The following is a 19,399-nucleotide window of genomic DNA, read 5'->3' as shown; positions in this document are numbered from 1 at the left end:
TAAGTTTTTCTAATGTCCTGACATTTGCCATGTAGTAGAAGTAGTGGATTGTCCTTATTATCTCTGGACAAATACATAAATCCTCGAGGGATCCCAGATTGAAGAGGGTGCAGGCTGGGCTGAGGGACACACACCCCTTGTGCATGAATTTCATGCACCTGGCCTCTAGTAGTTTATAAGCTGCCAAAAGTGGAGTGGTCTTTACCATTCCATTATCAAGGGTAAAATGTAGAGGAGAGAGATGATAAGTAGTTCAGATTAAATAACCCTTGACTTGTTTTCTATATAGTATTTATTACATTTTATACCATGTATACTCCTACAGTAAGACATGTTGATGAGGTATTTTTAGTTCAGTAAGGGGTTTGAGTATATATCGTGATGTTATGGGCTGAATTGTGTTTCCCCCACAAAGGCATATTGAAATAGAAATGCCCAGTACCTCATTGTGACCGCATTTGGATATAGGGTATGTAAAGAGGTAATTAAGGTAGTATGAGGTCATATAAATGAGCCCTAATCCAATGCAACTGTGTGTTTATGAGAGATTAGGACACAAATACACAGGAGGAAGATCATGTAAAGATACAGGGAGAGGCTGGCCATCTGAAAACCTGGAAGAAACCAACATCTTGAACTTGAACCTCTAGTCTCCAGAACGGTGAGAAAATAAATTTCTGTTGTTTAAGTTATCCAGTCTGTGGTATTTTGTTATGGTAGTCCTAGCCGATGAGTACAATTAATAAGCACTTTAAAAAAGGAATTATATCTTTTAATTTAAAACAGATGGGCACCAAAAAATGCACTCATTCTCATCTTATTTTGCACTTTTGTGGAACTTTATTTTATCCTCAGGTATTCTGGCTAGCAGTGTGTTTTCCCCTGGTAGTCACAAGAGGAGCTTTTATGAAGCCCCTCTTCCTGTGTTACTTGATGGTTTGCCGAATGAAATTTGCTGAAGTTCTTTTGAACGTTTTCTCTTTTTCTTCAAAAGTAGAAACAATATTTGAAATGTAAACCAAAGGGAACATATTACAGCATTAGGCATGTTTTGGACTTTTTGTCATCAACACCACCTCCTGAATCTTCTGTAGCTAGTAAAAAGGAGAAAAGCAGTATTATTGGGAGTCTGTGGCTACAAGGTGTTTTTATTCTAATACTCTAATGATATTAGTATTAACTTTACAGCTTAATTAGTTTTAGCTTATAGCAAATACTAAAGGCTTGACTATTTAAAACCTTAAATACATATTCAGAATTAGTCCACTTAAAAAATAGAATCTGATAAAGAATCAGCCAATTATAACATCTGTTTCTCCAGAGAACCACTGAAGTACACAATCTGGGAATCCGAGTTGTTGCTTTGGGCTAGGCACAAAGCTTGTTGCCTGGAAATACAAAATAGCTTTGCTAGTTCACGGAAACTTGTCACTGTAGGATAAAAGTTCAGCAGTGATTTTTATGCGCATAAAGTAGAGGAGATCCACATTCAATATACTGAATACTAAAAAAAAAAAAAAAAAAAAAAAAAAAAAATTTAATGCCAGGAGCCACTTACAGGACCTGATACCTTAAACCCCATTTATCATAAAATTGAGAGAAAGGTTAAATTTAATTGTACTAAGAAATATCACTTGCTCAGTAAAATTACCACTTTTGTTATCTTTTTGAAGTGCAAATTAGATGTTATGGCTTTCCTGTTTAAATCCCTTTAATGACTTTCCCTAGCTCTTCTGGAAAACACATCCTTATTAAGACATTCAGGGCAACACAGCCTTGCAGGGCTGTCTGCATGACCAGCTTCGTCTGATACTTTGTCCTGGTTACTGTCTAGTCTCCTTATGTTCTCCAGTTGCACCAAGCTTATTGCCACTTCAAAGCCTTTGTACAAATTCTCTTCCTCTTCTCCCTTCTGAACCCCACCTCTCTTTGCTTAGCCAGAGTTCAGAGTCTAGCATAAGCATCCTTCCTCGGGTACACACCTCATGCTTCCTCTGATAGTTAGATAACCAAGCACTCATTTATTTTAACATCTAGTTCCCCCATCTGTGAGATAAGGGCCCAGTCTCCCCAGGGCCTGCCTAACACAGGGCCTTGTACTGAATAAGTACCTAAGTGAATGGATGTCAAGGAGTCAGAAACTCTTATTTTTATTCTGTTGAAGGATATCCTTAACCTCTTCAGCAAAAGACTTTTTCCTCTTTGAAGTCTTTAAAATACTGCTAGACACAATAGAATGCTCTAAAAGGACTATTGTATCTTCTGTTTTGCAAGGCCTTTCTAGATAGAGATGATTTCTTTGTTAAACAATAAGAATTCCTTACAAAACTTTTTGAGTGCTGAACTCTCAAGGAAAAAAATGTCATCATATTCACATTCTACTTTAAAGATGACAGTTTGAGACATCTGATGAACTAATAGTTGATCCTGAATGTCTTACAGAGGTTTTCTGAAGAAAGTCGAACAAAGTGATTTTAGGAGAAGCCATTTCATTAGGAAAAATAGTGTGAGGAGACATTTGAGGTGCAGGCAGGCAAAGTCTTGGAGTACCGGTTGACACCTCATTCAGCTGGCCAGCTTTGCTTTACATGTAGGGCTACCTGGAGATCTGTAAAAACCTTCTCATTATATAGAGAAGAATATTAAGCTTAGAGAGGTTCAGCAAGATTCAAAGTCTCAGCAAATGCATAATGTTGGGGCTAAAATTGTAGATCCCTTTGATTTTATGGTTTTCATGTTATTTCTAAAAACTCAGTATCTGCAGAGGTACCTCAGGAGCCAACTTGAGGAAGCCTAGTCCCACCCCTAGCTCAACTGGACCAGCGAAAGTAAAGAAAGTTTAAAATTTGTGTTTACTTTTTATGCTCGTGTGATTTCTGGCTACTTGCAAGAAGGAAAATCAAATCCCTTCTAACCTTTTTCAATCATGTTTCCTTCTTCCTGCTTTTTCACCTCCTCTTCCATTACCTTCACCTTTGCATCGTATTCATCAGCCAGGGATTTCCACTCCATCCTGTTATTCTGAAGGCCATTCAGCATGGGGGTGACTTCTTGGTGAAACCGGGAGAACTCCTACAGAGAATTTCAGGTCAAAAACTACTTAAATTATATGGTTAATATTCAGTACTTTCCATATGCAGAAGAGCTGTAAGAAAATGTTCCGGTGTTCAGAGCTGCTAGGTCAAATTTAACTCAGTGCCTTGGGAACGGAGGCAGGGCTGCCTTTCCTACCTGCCTAAATCGATTTGCTCTCATCCGAGTTCTTTCTCCTTCCACTCCTGAATGAGAGATTAGGATAATACTGCAAACTACGTTGGAGAAAGGACACCACTAATGGCTTTTCCTGTGGGGTCTTTTTGAATTTGGCTAAGAGTTTGAAAGCAAAATTCTCACCCAAATAATTTGTTTACTTACCTTATATACAAAAGTGCAAACAAAATCAATAAATCCAACTTGAAGTTTAGGCAGTTCATCTTTTTTGTTTCTGTCCATCATAGGCTAGAAAGAAAAATAAACCCTTTGAAGATAGTTTTCTAAGGTTCAGCAAACAAAATAGTCTGATTCGTATAGATAATTTTTAATAAGTAGTGTGTCTTTATGTCAAGGTCTTTACAATAGGTTGTTGCTGCAGCACCGTTCTCTCCAGATCTCCTTGCTCCCAAAATTCACTTGCAACTAGAAGTGCTACCTGCAAATAAGAAAGACTTGGTTGATGAAAGCAACTTATTAATAGAGAATCTGCATTGTATTAGTATGAATGACATTTAAGACAGGGTTTATAGTTACTGTTTGAGATACCTCTGAGCATATTGTCATACCGTATGCTCTTTGGTTTTAAAAAGATGTCATTTACAGATGGCATGGAAATGGGAAAGGAGAATTTCTCTACTTACCAGTGTTCCAGACTTATTCTGGGACTGCCTACCTCCTATTTGCTATTGCTATCATCTCTCAACAATAAAAAAGGGAGATGGGAAGATATTTAATTCCATTATATTATGCTTGAAGCTCTGAAATCTCCCAAGTCCTTCTGTCCTGCTTCTATTAGCATCTATCTGCATGTGTGATCCTCACCACATTCTCACATATGCACACAAAGGCTAGAATACAGCTTTACTTGATTATAGCTTGCAGATACTTAAGGGTTTATTTATATCCTTTTAAAAAAACCAATATCAAATTTATTGAACACCCACTAGCTGCCTTACATTGGCATGAGCCAGGCTTGCCACAAGGAATGAGATGTGACGTTTTTCTTTAAGATGCTCACAATCTGGTGAAGGCAGTCATGTAAACAGTGTGGTAAGTGCTATAACAGTAATAGTATGAGTGTTATAGGACAAGATAAGTTTTATAAAGGGGGGAGGTTGGGCACTGAAGAAGAGATTGTAGGAAAGAAAAGCACCAATGGTTCATCCTCGTGCTGATTTATCACACAATCTCTGAGTAACTGTACATGAACTTTTTATTCCCTGTTCAGTGATAAAGAATACTTTCAGGAAAGCATTTCTTTCTAATATTCCCTCTACTTGTCTTGTTCTAGGACCTGATCAAAAAGACCTATTATCTTACATTTATGAGCTTGTGAAAGCGTATTTGCCTTTTTTCCTACCCAACAGGGAACATTTTATCTTTGTCTTCACTTCTCAAGTTCCTCTTTCCATCTTTTAAAATTATAAACTGATTGTTTGAGAGGACAAGTCCAGGGTAACGGAAGATAATGGCTTATAAAATATATAGTCATAGAAGTGATAGCTGTAATATGACTTGATAATTCTATTGATAACCCAAAAGGAGAATAATAAATGTTTGTGTGAATAAATGTCTGAGATTTCCTGATATGTTCATGTTCACTTTTACGTGTGACCTAAGAGTGTGACAGAAAGGGAAACATAACTTTATTCACCTGACTTTGAACCTCCCAGGGCTTGGTTATAGCTGACAAGTCGCATGCAGTCATCATCATTGCCCTTTGGAAGAAACAAAAATTGTTAATACAGAAAGAGATACAAAATAAGTGATTTTTTGCCAAAAGAGGAATAAAATTCTGACTACGCACATGATGATCTCTTTTTTGGTTGGATCAATGGTTATGTATTTGATGGCCTCTTCTTCACTTTCCATTTTTTCACAGGCATCAACAATTTTTTGAAACATCGTTCTCTTCCTAAAGAAAGATACAAGGCCGGAGATTAAAAATGTATCTTCAACATGAACTTTTAAAAATCTCCTGAAGCACATCCAATGACTCTGTGGATGTGGGCCCCCAGGTAAGAATTTACATTTTATAACATATACCTTGCATAAAGTATAGCCATATTTGCACTACTATAGCTGAGACAAGCTCTACGCACACTGTATTATTCAGTTAAATTGTCTTATTGTGTAAGCTCTGTTGGGTCAATTTTTGTGAACACAATGAGGTGTGAAATTGAAGATATGCAAACCCTACAGCAATTTCATTTCTAGGGAGAGTAGTTATTATATGTATATTGTAGTTATAATATAGTATTGTGGGCAATTATGAAAAATTTGAAATAATCTATATGTCCATGAATAGAAAATGGCTAAATTAATTATGGTATAAGCATACAGTTGAATATACAATTAAAACAAATTAACTAGATCTCTATTTACCACCAAGGCAAATCTTTAAAAGAAAATGTTGCGCCGAGACTGGCTTGGCTCAATGGATAGAGCGTCGGCTTGGGGACTGAAGGGTCCCAGGTTCAATTCCAGTCAAGGGCATGTACCTTGGTTGTGGGCACATCCCCAGTAGGGGGTGTGCAAGAGGCAGCTGATCGATGACTCTCTCTCATCGATGTTTCTAACTCTCTATCTCTCTCCCTTCCTTTCTGTTCAAAATCAATAAAATATATTTAAAAAAAAAAGAAAGAAAGAAAATGTTGCATGTAAAAAGCAAGTTGCAGAAAGGTATATACAGTATGATACCATTTATGGGAAATTTTTAAATCTACTTCACAATACCATATAAGAAACATGATGGAAAGGACAAATACATATCAGCCTCTGAATCATTATGTTTTTGAGTGAAAAGGGAGGGATCTTTATGGTGGAATGTATGTGTGGGAGGAAATACCTAATTTCTATCACTTTTTTCTCTTTAAAAATAAAAAAGATCTAAGACAGGTGTGGCAAAATCTTAGCATTTGTTAAATCTGAGTTATATTATTCTTAGTATCTGTCTTCATGTTTGAACTATCTAATAAATTAAATTAATAATATAATTTTTTAATTAAGAAGGATCAGAGAGCCGAAGCCATTTTGGCTCAATGGTAGAGCGTCGGTCTGCGGACTGAAAGGTCCCAGGTTCGATTCCGGTCAAGGGCATGTACATTGGTTGCGGGCACATCCCCGGTAGGGGGTGTGCAAGAGGCAGCTGGTCAATGTTTCTCTCTTATCTACGTTTCTAGCTCTCTATCTCTCCCTTCCTCCACTCTGTGAAATATCAATAAAATATATTAAAAAAAAAAAAAAAGAAGGATCAGAGAGGCACAATTTGATACTTCCCATTAAAGTCATTAAATATTTGGATCCTATAACTTTTTCACTTTGTTCTAATCCATTTTCATCAAACAGCTTTGTGGTTCACTGACAAGAAAATGTGCAGAAGCTTGAAGTATCTGGTTCTTGGTAACTATTATTATAATAAAAAAGCTGGCACTCTGCTGTATATAACTCAGAATTCTGGGAGTTCAATTAATTTGCATCAGTATCACCAAGATTGTTCATCTCCCAGACTCCGGCCCATGGTAAATTCAGGACAAAAGTCACCTTATGAGGTTGTGTGGGATTACCCTTCTGGCAATGCACTAATCTTGCTGAGTATTCCTCAACTCAACCTTCTTCAGATAAACTATTTAATATTAGGGGTTTAGCTTTTAAATGTTTCCAGATGTCTAGAAATTCACTGTCATGCATCTTGAAGGAGATAACCCAAAAGGAGAATAATAAATGTGTGTATAAATAAATGTCTTTCAAGTTCATTGCAATGGACCATTTTGGAAGGCAGAACCACACAGGTATAAGGAAATTCTGTACTTACTTGAAGTATAAAGCCAGGTCAGTTGCTATTATTGCAACTTCAAACAAATGAATAACTGTTTCAAACTGGCGTTTATTTAGGTTCTGGAAGATGTTTAAACTCTGTAAAATGAACATTCACAATAAAGTGCAATCATTAATTTGTCTTCGATTCAACAAATAGAACTATGCCTAAAATAAAGATTATTCTATTATAGAGAGAAGAAAACTAGGTCTTCCACTGTTTTGCTTTCAATTTTTGTATCTTGTATTAAGAAAGCCTCTCTACTTTGAGTAAGTAATTTACCTATAAAAATATATATTAGCAAATGTTCATGTAATCAGTATATGAGATTTTGGAGTAAATAAAAGTGTTTTCTCCCAGGACCATTTAAACAATACTAATAGATTTAAATATGTGCTTGTATTAATCAAAGAGCTTTAATAAAGAATATCTAGTAGATGTCTAACTATTAGATATCCATGTTGAATTACCTACCATGTAATTTCAGAATGATTACAAAAACTGTTGGAAAACTTTTAAAAACTGTAAATTACACTAGTACTAGTGTGTGTACAAAAAATAATGAAATCCTCCCAAGCTGTTCTCAAAATGTATCCTTACAATAATATTTTACAAAGACTTAACTAGACCTTTCTTCAAAAAATTTCCCACTAATGATCTCTTCGCATATGGATGAACTTCCTTTCTTAGTGTTCTAGAAAACTAGTGTATAAAGTTGGGAGTGGTTTTTAAAAGATCTGATATTCCAAATAGACCTTTATAGGCATACAGGCTAAAGGACAGATGTATAGCGGTTTTGCCAAATGAAATTGACTGACATGAAATATAGGGAAAGTTCCATTGGAAAGAAAAGAGGAAATAGTATATTAACTTATATAGAGATAGAGGCAGCATAAAATAGACTTGCAAACCCCAGACCAACTATGGCTCTCTGTTATTCTAGAAGACTGAAAAACTAGAAAGCAAGAAATTAACAAAGAACTCAAGTTTTCTATAGTATCCTATATAATAAAAGGCTAATATGCAAATTGTCCCCACAGGCGCGAGTTTGACTGACCAGGACTTAGATGTGCACTGGCCACCAGGGGGCAGCGCAGCACATGGCAGGTGTTAGCAACGATGTGTCACTGGCAACGGATGGCAGTGGAGGTGCTGCCAGTTCCAATGGGCCCTGACGAGAGTGGGACTGCGGCGGGATGGTGGGCCAGGTGAGCAGGTGGAACCAGGCCAAAGTGGGTGGAAGCAGGTCCCCAGTGCCCTGCCCCTCAGGTCGGCCCTGATTGCTGGCCAGGCCTAGGGACCCTGCCCCTGCATGAATTTTGTGCACCGGGCCTCTAGTATGTTATATAAACCTTCACTTAAGTCATTTTTTATAACAAATTTACTGGGCTAAACACCAGTAAATTTGTTATAATAATGATAACAGCAATTCACATAATACTTACTACTTACTAGACACTGTTCTAAATGCTTTATGAATACTCTTAATCTTACAACAAACCACAGCACAGAGAGGTTAAGTAACTTGCTCACCGTTAAACAGTGAGTACTTGGCAGAGCTGGAATCTCTACCAGTGCAGCATGGCATTACACTGCCTCTCAACAAGGAGCCCAGGTTCGGTTCCCATATCCACCACTTGGTAGTTGTATAATCTCAGACACGTCATTTAACATCTGTATTTGCTTTCTCAAATGGGGATAATAACAGCTGCCCTGCCTAACTGCCTAGCACTTACTAGTAGTCTATGCTCAATAAATATTTGTGTTATGTTAACTCAATGAGATAACTGAGAATGCATTTTAAAACCATAAATTGCTACAAAGGCCGTATCATTATTCTGGTTATATAAAGTTTTGAGGCTAGCTTCAGGTTAAAATAGACTTGCAAACCCAAGACCAACTGTGGCCTCTGTCATTCCAGGAGATTGAAATACTAGAAAGCAAGAAATGAATAAGAACTCAAGTTTTTATATTATATGTTATATAAACCTTTGCTTAAGTCATCTTTTTATAAAACAAATTCTAGGACCAAAAATAGTATTTTACATAGCAGTTATAAGTAGTAGAAAGGAAAGCTGTTATATTTTTTGTTAAAATAATGAGTTCATAGTAGCAACTATAGTCTTTTTGAATTGATAGAATAAAACAATGGCTGAACACTACACAAAGTACAATAAACAAAAGAAAACCTGTCTAGATCAAAACCAGTTCCTTTCTTGACACAGTTCCCAGCAGCCCCTGGGGCATCCCAGTCCATATTCTGAACCAAATCTGGAATCAGGGTATTTTCAATCTGGCCTGGATTGGCCAGGAAGAAGAAAGAGCAAAGGGAGCATTTGCAATTTTAATCTCACTTCCTGCCCCTGATTTTGGCACCATGGTGGCCTTTGGACTGGTGGTGACCCAATGGCATGTTTATGTCAGTGACTCACTGTCTTTATTTGTTCATTGAGACACATTTTTATGTTCCAAATGTAATGTGACATATCCTTTGTAGTTCCAGAGACACTTAAATTCATCCTTGATTGCTGTACTTGCGGGATGGAGGGAATGAGGGCATGTGTAGAAATGCCTTAAACTTTTAGACAAGTTAATATGAAAAGCACATGAAGACATTTTCATTTTACTGCATACTGAAAATGTGCTAAGAGAATAGGTCTCAGGAGTTCTCACCACACTTGCACAAAAAGGTAAGTATGTGAGGAAATGGATATGTTAAATAGCTGGTTGTAGTGATCAGGTCACTATGTATATGTATATTGAAACATGTTGTACATCTTAAACATATGTAATTTTTAAAAATAAAATGAACAGAAAGTTAGGAAGAAGAGCCAAATTAAAACAAAATTAGGGGGGGGGGGGTATGGAGGGAAGCAAAATAGGCTGATGAATTTAAATAAATAATCCCTTAGTCCATAACTTCCTGTCTCTACCAAGTGTCAGATTGTACAGGGTGCATAATCTACAACCATTGACCAAATAAATCAATATTTTTATGCACCAATTATTTTAATGTATATTGTTTATATTTGTAAACCTGGATACCTGTTACTATTTGCTAAGAATGTCTGTATAAGAGGAAAAGCTTCATATAAAGAGAAATATAAAAATATGACTAATCCTATTGTACCCCATTTAAGTCATACCTTTTCCAATCCAAAATAATAAAACAGCTGTATGAAAGCTGATAAATTATCAAAAGGTCTTTCATGTTACAAAGTAAATCAATATTGGATTTTTAAAAAAGATTAACATGGCATGCTTTTAAAATTGGCATAATTAAGGAAAAAGGGTATACATTCAACTTTTCAGTACCGCCTTTTTAATAGATAGCACAATATACCTAAATTTCACTCATCATTTTTTTCCTCCTTCATTTTCACTTTTATCTAAAAAAAACTGTACAAGTCTACTAATTGAAAAACCATTTCTTAATTCTATATTCTTTCATATTTTCTCTTTTATTCTTTCACAGCTAAGGCCCTTATAAGAAAAGCTTCTAAATGGTTTCTTTTTAAGCTGTGGACATAGACTCATGCTTCTGTTTTGTACTAGTTGCTGGAAAGCTCTTGATCAAATTTGTGGCCCAAATCTAATACATGTTTGTACCTCACTGTACACATTTTGGGAACATTTTGAGCCTTTACCACACTTGGTCTTATTTTTCTTATTTTTCCATTAGCCCTCTTTAATGTTATATGTATTTTTTGGAAGCTCCACCAAATCATTTTGGACAAAAATTAGGGATTAAACACATATTCATGCATGCAAATTTTTTTAAGTAAGCAAAAATTCTTTCATTGGAGCAAGGGCCCACTTACTCAAAGAAAGACCATATTTTTATTCTCCCTCTACTATTAAAATGGCAATAAAAATATAAATTCTACCATTATGAACTCATTATTAACATCAAGATAGGTAGAAGTGGCTCTAATTCATTCTGATTAGGGTTCCTAGGTGAGGAGAAGCCACAGAAAGTACAGGCAGCTTTAGTCTTCACTTTGGAGGGGAATGCCAACCTGTTCAGGACTCACTGGTGACCTACACAAGATATTTAGTTTCCTCATGCCTTCCTTGTATAAGACGGGATTGGTATGAATACGAGTAATTTTGTTAAGAAGTATTTTTTAGTACTTCTTATTTATGCTGAGCAATTATTTATGCTGAGCAATTATTTCTGTCATTTTTACAGTACATTATAATATTATAATGTACACTCTCACAAATCTGACTAACAAGGTTTTTCCAGCCATTCACTTAAGCTAAAGGTTAGGTTTCTGTCTGGTTAGAATATAAGTGGTTCTAATTCTCAAAGCAGTGGGTCCCACTCCAATGGGATATAAGGCCATTTTAGGTCAAAGCCTTATAATATGCAAAACAAAAGGTCTAAGTCATGCCCATGAAATGCTAAAGTTGCTAGATAAATCCTAAGGATCTTCCTTATTTAAAAAAAATAAAAGATTTTAAATGTAAACATTTTAATACAAAATTAATTAATAAAAGAGTCGCATTATCTACATAGGATGGCTAAAAATTTCTTCCCCCCCCCCCAGCATTTAATTTGCCTGCTTATAAAAAGGTTTGTGATTGCATTGCCTAGCGACTCTATTTACAGGCCTTAAAAGTCTGCAATTAGCAGATTGAATAGCATTGTAGGCAGGACCTCGCCAAGGTGGTAAAGATTACGGAGATGCAATATTCCTTTTTAGAATGAATAATAAACCTTTATATAGCCATCAAAACCAGTTCAGGCTGCAGAGTAAATAGCATTAAAAGTTTTAAGATGGAAAACCACAACTATTATAAACTCTCCAGACCCAGAAAGAAAATAACTTACGAGATACGAGGAGCCTTCCAAATGGTAAGCATTTAGATATTCAGCTGTAGTTTTTAAACATATTTTCCTTTGGTAAATAAAATTAAATAACAAAATTAAAAATATATGTGACATGATCTGCCTTTGGTATCACATAATCACTAGGAATTAGAAAATTCTTACTCAAAAATATAAGATAGTCTCAACCAGTAAAACGAAGACTCATAACCAATTGGATAATTAACATTTACTTTTATTTCTCTGAATTACTTTCAGTCCTTTGAATTTCCACAGAACAGATATTATCATTTTTATGGCATAAATGCTGCTGCAGGGAGAGGTTCTGGCTCGGCATCAGAACTATTGAAGTTCATGGTGAAAATGCAGGTTTCTGGGTCTCCACCCCAGAGAGCCCGCCAGTAAGTATGAAAAGCAGCCCACGATCGGTTTTGTTTGTTTGTTTGTTTTTTGTTTTTTGGTGTGTTTTGTTTTGTTAATCTTCACTTGAGGATATTTTTCCATTGATTTTTTTTTTTTTTTTTTTTTTTTTTTTTTTTTTTTTTTTTTTTTTTTAGAGAGAGAGAGTGGAAGAGAGAGGAGGGAAACATCCATGTGAGAGAAACATCAGTTGGTTTTTTCCTCATGCACCCTGACCAGGGCTCTGGCCGGGGAGGAGTTTGCAACTAAGGCACATGCTCTTGCCCGGAGTCAAACCTAGGACCCTTTGGTTCGCAGGCTGACGCTCTATCCACTGAGCCAAACCAACTAGGGCCAGGATCTATTTTTAACAACCTGCCCACCCACCCTGCCCTGTGAAATCAATGATTTTGACGCAGCTACTTTGGACGCTGCATCAGCCTTAAAAACATGTCTGGATGTTGTATCAGCTTTAAAAACACTCAAGGCACTTCACTACACAACACTTTTCTTCCCGGTCACTCTGCCTTTTAAGTTTTTCCACGTGACTTTTCATTACCTAAAAGACTATAGTGTTATCTCGAAACTTGGGGCATATTTCTGTGTATTCCTTCCCCTGAGCCTTTAATAATGATTGTTATGGAAACTGAGAAAAGCTCCATCCTGGAAAGGGCTTGTGCATCCTAATGAGCGTCTACAATTCTAACACGATCTCTGCCATGATGTCAGTGTTCCCCTCGGTCTAATCAATAGCTCCTTTTAATTGTTTGGTTTGGAACTTTCTCAACTGATTAAAAAAAAAAAAGAAAGTATAACTAAACTATATCCACAACTTTTCCACAAGCCTATGCACCCTTAAATAAAGCGGATAAAGAGAAGATTGACTATCTCACATGGAATGCTTTGATACATGCAAATCAAAGTGAATTCAGTACCAAGTTCAAAGGCACTTCCTGCATAAAGCTGTCCCTAATGCAATCTCTGTTCTCCCCTGTGCCCTGCCCACTCCTGAAGGTGATGTTTCCCTCTGGAACTCTCAGTGCCACTCTGATGGCAGTTGTCCGATTCTGTCTTATATCCCAGTTTCATGCCTCTTCCACTACGAAAGCTTGATTTTCTGAAAGTAGAGACCATACCCTACAGGGAGTGCCCAGGAATGAAAAAGGAAACCAGTGACTGATTTACACATCCCCTCTAAGCCTTTTCTTTTTCAATACACCCACAGAGACTCTGTGAGGTTCCATGGCTCTTTTGTCCTCTATCCCAGCTACTTCAACTTGGTTGTTCAAAAACTGTTGCAATATAGCAATTTCTGTCATTGACTTTTATGAGGTAAACACTGTCAGCCTCCACCCCTCAAGGCCATCTATTTCCAAGCATTTTCTGTAGGTTCGTGTTTGGACCCAGAGCTTGTGAGCTGCCCTGGAGAGAGGCTCCGGTACCTCATCCTGGAGGAGAGTCTTACTGTACTCCAGATGGTGCCTCTCCAAAATAGAAGACCCGTGAAGCTTTGCCAATGGAGACGTGGATCTAGAAGGAGAAGGATATGCTATGATGTTAGCTGTTTAAAGATTATGCTTATGTCCATACAATATAGAATCTTTACTATCTGAGGATTTTTTTTTTCATTTCCTCTCTCTCCCCTACTGCCTGTGAAATGGTCAAAAGTTACATATTGAAAAAGATGTTTTAGATTTAGAGGATAAGAATATGCTCTTTAAAACAATTTATTTAAAAAAAAATAATATCCTAATTTATTGAATGCATAAAATGATTGAATTGTTTAAACTCAGAAGTCTAGTCGTTCCTCCTCATCTAAAATCTTTGTCCCAGGAGTTTATGGTGGTCGAATATGACTTACAGAGCATGTAGCAAACCTGATAAAGCCTGTAGCTCATTGATAGAGAAAGTGTTCATTATGAATTGAGTGTTTTTATAAATACAGCACAGAGAATATGGTCAATAATCTATATACATAAAACCTTAATATGCAAATAGACTGAACCGTGGAACAACCAAACAACTGAACAACCGGTCACTGGTGTGCACTGACCACCAGGGGGCGTGCACAGAACATGGCGGGCATCAGCTGCAGTGGGATGGTGAAGCAGGTGAGCGGAGGCACCAGACCAAGGCCAGTAGCTGTCATCAAGGCGAGTGTCTGGTAGTTACTGAAAATTCTTTGTTCCCACGTGCTGTGGTCCCCCTGGGCACTCATACCCGCTGTCAGTGCTGGAGCCACCACTTGCACCCACTGCTGGTGCCCGGCGCTGGCCCCTATTGCCCCTCAAGACTCTCTACCTCCCTCCTGAGGGGTGATTGGGGCCCACAGCCACCTCTTTCACCTGCTGCTGGTGACGACCTGCTTGTACCTGCTGCCGGAGCCGCAGCTCGCACCCACTACTGGTGCTGGCCCCACTCGCACTCGTATCTGTCAGCCAGTGCTGGTTCCGTTCCCTGAGGGCTTCTCCACCTCTCCTTGCTCCTGAGGGGCAATTGGGGCAGCTGGTTCTGGCCCAAATCGCTCTGCACAGGGCCAGTGCCATCATGTGGGAGTGGCATCAGTGGGAGTGGAGCTTCCAGCAGACAGGGGACCAAAGGCCTCAGCAGGAAGGGCTGGGCAGGAAAATAGGCCATAGACCCACCCCTGTGCCCACCACAGCCTCTTAGCCCACAGTTTCTTTCAAGGTGCACAAATTCATGCACTGAGCCCCCAGTCTTTATATATAAAAGGCTAAGTTGACTTGTGCATGCGTGATATATATAAAGCTCTTGCTGGAACCAATCACACATGTGTGTTTCAATCTGTCATTGTCAATCATGAATTTGATTGACACCTCTATTATAAAGAAAAGGCAAATAGCGATATTAAAATATTTCTTCTAATTAATTTCCTTTCAATGTGCATGAGTACATGCACCAGGCCACTAGTGTTGTAATAACTATGTATAGTGTTAGGTAGGTACTAGACTTATCAGGTGATCACTTCCTAAGTAATATAAGTGTCTAATCACTTTGCTGTACACCTGAAACTGTTATAATATTGTATATTAACTGGAAATTTAAAAAATTAAGCATTTTTTAAGAAAGAGGAAGAGAAAGAATGTATAGGAACTAAAATGAAAATCACTATCAAGTAACACTTCTTTCCTCCTCCAAGACAGTGAGATAAACTTAAATTTTCCATTTGCTAGTATTTGGATCATGCTTCATATAAGTGGGGATCTCAGTCTTCATTATTCTATCTTTCTTCAGTTCTTCCTGTTAGAGGAAGGGAAAGTGACATCAAAAATAAAAAAATGAAAAGAGAAAAGATAGAGAGAGGCTGAAGTCACAGGTGTACTTTGATAATGTAGAAATGTTGTGATGGAAATATGGAATAAATAATTTTAAGAAAGGAAGAGCAGTAATATAAAGGGTGGCAGCCTTTGTAGAGAAAGAATAGAACTTTAGGAAGAGAGATCATGAACAGGTTTGGTAAATCAAATATACTAGTTAGGGGTCAGAATTTTTAAAGATATGTTTTTATTGAATTTTTAGAGAGGAAGAGAGAGGAATAGATAGATAGAAACATCAATGTGAGAGAAACATTGACCAGCTATCTCCTGCATGTCCTCCACTGAGGATCGAACCCACAACCTTGGCATGCAACCTGACTGAGATTCAAATCGGTGACCTCTTGATTAATGGGTTGATGCTCAAACACTGAGCCACACTGGCTGGACAGGGATCAGAATTTTAACTCACATTCAAATGCCTACTCTGTGTCAGCACTGGAGATTTTACAAAGATGAACAAAGCTCGATTCCAGTGGAAAAGAGTGATTACCTTTAATTTCTTTGGGTTTAAAAACATCAGTCAAAAAAGGTTACAGAGGAACTAAATATTCACCCAGTCTCAAAGTAACACCTCACCGATTATTTATTAATACAAAGGAGAAGATGTACCTTTGCATAAAGAGATCAGCTGGACATTATTCATAAACAGATAATGGGACAAATTAATATCATAGGTCTCTTGGGGCAAGGCACTGAGAAGTACACAATGTCTATGTAGAATTCCTACCCAAAATGTTTCCCCTGAATCTAGTAACCTGGAAACAATCAGACAAAGCCAAATAGAGGCATATTCTGCAAAACAACTGGCCTAGACTCTTCAAAAACATCAACATCCTGAAAGACACACAAGGTTGAGGAATGATTCCGGATTAAAGGAGATTAAAGATATGACAACTAAACCTGGTATCAGGTGATTTTCATTTCTTCTCCCCTTAGACAACCTCCAACATCACAAGTACCTCTCGACACTGCACATGTGTTCACTTACTTCATCTGATACAGATTATTGGTGCCTCTGTGGTCAATGTCATGGCAGAAAGCAGCAGCAAGCATGGCAAAAGCTTCGAGGTCTGTATAGTATTTCTTTAGTCTTCCTGTCTAAAAAATATATTTATATTTATATTTTCTTGGATTAATACACCTCTATAGCATGAGCTGTGAGGCCTGCCTGCAATGAAGAAAGAGTTCTGTATTTTTAGAACAAGTTGTTTTTATTTCTTGTTGGGTATTGTAGCTAATTCTGGGCAATTACAAAACCCAGCAGGATGGGAAAGGATTGGGTGGATGAGTGAAAATAATAATAATAAAGGGATTAAAACATACAAATTGCCAGATATAAAAACAGTCATGGGGATATAAATTACAGCATGGGAAGATAGTCAATATTGTAATCACTTTGTGAGGTATATATATATATATGTCTATATTAGTTGTAATGTCTGCACCTAAAACTAATATGATACCATATGTTAACTGTAATTAAAACAAAAATTTAAAAACAACAACAACCAAAGGACTTGTATGAATGTATATTGGCATAACCAATGGACACAGACACTGGGGTGGTGAGGGCTTGCCTGGGGTGGAAATGGCTGGCAGGGGAGGGGGGCAGGGTCAATAGGAGAAAGGAGACATATATAAAACTTTAGACAATAAACAAACAAAACTAGGCGGACCAGAAAACTGAAATTTCCTTCAAGGACGTAAGTGATTGTCCTTAATAAGTTTAAGGTTTCTCTTAAGAGTGACAGTCCAGCCAAGTGCCCAGGTATCCCCATATTGTTTGGCATCATCTACAGGGGAGTTTGGGGCTTATGAAATTGTGGCCATGAGTTCCAGAACTACTGATACAGACTGATGGACTGCCTCCAGTTCTCACTCGCCATGCTCATCAGGGAAATGTGCAGGTTTACGATGATTGACAGCGCTCTGGACCTACCATCAGCAAGGTGAACATGGTCTGCCCCACATTGAATCCGTGCCGCCAGTTGTGGTAAGTGACAGAACGGTACCCTTTTCTCACGGTGTACATCCATCTGGTAAGAACCTGTCACCCACAGAAGATAACACCATTCAGACTTTGGAACAGAATGCCAAAGGTTGGAAGGTCTGTGACAATCTTATCGATTGGCCTTGTTTACAGAGGTTAAGCTGATGTATTTACAAAGTTAATAATAATTTAAAATTCAAACTGAAGTTAATCTTTTAAACCACAGAAAACCTTAGTGAAGTAGAGCACCAGAATCGCCCAGTACCTTACATTAAAGACCATCTACCTCTACGGGTACTTTGAATTTCTCCACCACATTTATTTCAAAAAATAGTCGTAGTCCACACTTAATCAGCCCGTGCTCTGTGATGGGGAAGTCACTGAAGTGGAATTCACACAGGTCTACTGCCTTCGGGTCTGGCAAGTCCTCTTTCTGTTGAAATAAGGACAAACTGTGTCAGACTGCATTCACACATCCAACATTGGGTGTGAAACAAATGACAATGAAAAGACACCATGTGCAATTTGTTGAGTCTTCACATGCCTGGCGCTGGGTGATGCAGTTTGCATGTGTTATTCTCACAACAAACCTGCACAATTTCACCCCATTTACAGGTGGTGAAACTGAGACTCAGCTATAGCCAGAAACTTTCTAAGTGGTGGATTCAATTCCAATCATATGCCAAGTGACTATTTTCTTTCTATGATGCAAAATGAAATGCTGGGCTGTAGCAGCTTCACCCATCTTCGATACCCAGCTTCTCTTTTTTCCTTTTCAAGAAATATTCAGGAAACAGTAAATTATTATTTAATTCAATTCTTTCATATTTTCTTGACATGCTCATTTCCCATGAGACTGTGAGCTGCACTAGGGTGAGATTGTGTCTCCTGTCGGTGTGGTGTCCCAGACCTGCAGTGCCTGTCCCAGGAAGGGACTTGGTAAATGTTTATTGAGTGAATGCATGAATAAATGAATGAATGAGGGCCCTGTAGTATATTGGTACACTTGCAGATATCTTATTCATAGGATTATGAATGAGGCACAAGAGTATTGACATGCTTGGGAAATTTAAAAAGGGATCTTACCCTTAAAGTACTTGACTTACTGAAATGGTTATAGAATATAGACCAGGGAACGGTGAAAGCTTAGAAAACGCATAGAGCATAGCTTCAAGGCCTGGGACTGTGGGAGAAATTGAATGCCTGAGGGCAGGAGGGGGGAATTAAAAGAGGAGATATTCTGGAGTGGTATTTAGCTGATTTGGCAGGAGAGAAAGTCCCAGGAGGCAGGAGTTAGGGTCTACCAGATTGATGCAGAGGATCAATTCAGTTCAGTGGGCATCTACTGGGTCCACTGAGTTTACCACTGTGTTGAAGTCCATTCTCTCGATAAAAAACAGTTATTTTGGATAAAATTACAGTTTCTGGTCCTCTAGCCCCTGATCTGGGATCGGCCCTCACACCCTTACCCCTTTCTTCTCCCTGGGTTTCCCTCCTCATCAATGCCACTCTCAGACCATCACTTTAGGCAGACTTTTTCCTGCAAAGCAATGGCTTGGGCCAGGAGACTAATGTTCAGTTCTGGGTTTGGATTAGCATGTCTCCCAAATGGAACAAGCCTCAATGTCCTCATTTGTAAAATGGGAAGGATACTAATAATCTTTTCATCTTTGTTGTTTTAATTAAAAAGTACTTTTGATTAAAAAGCAATTCTATTTATATGAGTCAAAGAAAATTTGAGGGGATTCAATTCACATCTCATAGTAACA

General features: G+C 37.9%; 1 protein-coding gene across 1 annotated transcript in view; it reads right to left on the bottom strand.

The window, feature by feature from the left end:
- Positions 1-19,399, bottom strand: part of PDE6C (phosphodiesterase 6C) — a 42,209-nt gene continuing 22,810 nt past the window's right edge. Inside the window, exons 12-22 of the mRNA XM_084904362.1 lie at positions 17,917-18,063; positions 17,580-17,687; positions 16,629-16,738; positions 13,745-13,832; positions 7,067-7,167; positions 5,060-5,167; positions 4,907-4,970; positions 3,614-3,688; positions 3,415-3,498; positions 2,916-3,072; positions 1-1,094 (exon numbers count right to left, since the gene is read on the bottom strand). Coding sequence (XP_084760488.1) covers positions 1,033-1,094; positions 2,916-3,072; positions 3,415-3,498; positions 3,614-3,688; positions 4,907-4,970; positions 5,060-5,167; positions 7,067-7,167; positions 13,745-13,832; positions 16,629-16,738; positions 17,580-17,687; positions 17,917-18,063 — 1,104 coding nt within the window. The 3' untranslated portion in view covers positions 1-1,032. The remainder of the gene's footprint in view (positions 1,095-2,915; positions 3,073-3,414; positions 3,499-3,613; positions 3,689-4,906; positions 4,971-5,059; positions 5,168-7,066; positions 7,168-13,744; positions 13,833-16,628; positions 16,739-17,579; positions 17,688-17,916; positions 18,064-19,399) is intronic.

The sequence above is a fragment of the Pipistrellus hanaki genome (genome assembly GCF_964339955.1).
Source record: "Pipistrellus hanaki genome assembly, chromosome: 14".
Lineage (NCBI taxonomy): Eukaryota > Metazoa > Chordata > Mammalia > Chiroptera > Vespertilionidae > Pipistrellus > Pipistrellus hanaki.
The sequence above is the reverse complement of the archived record's forward strand: the minus strand, read 5'-3'. Positions and strand labels throughout refer to the sequence as shown.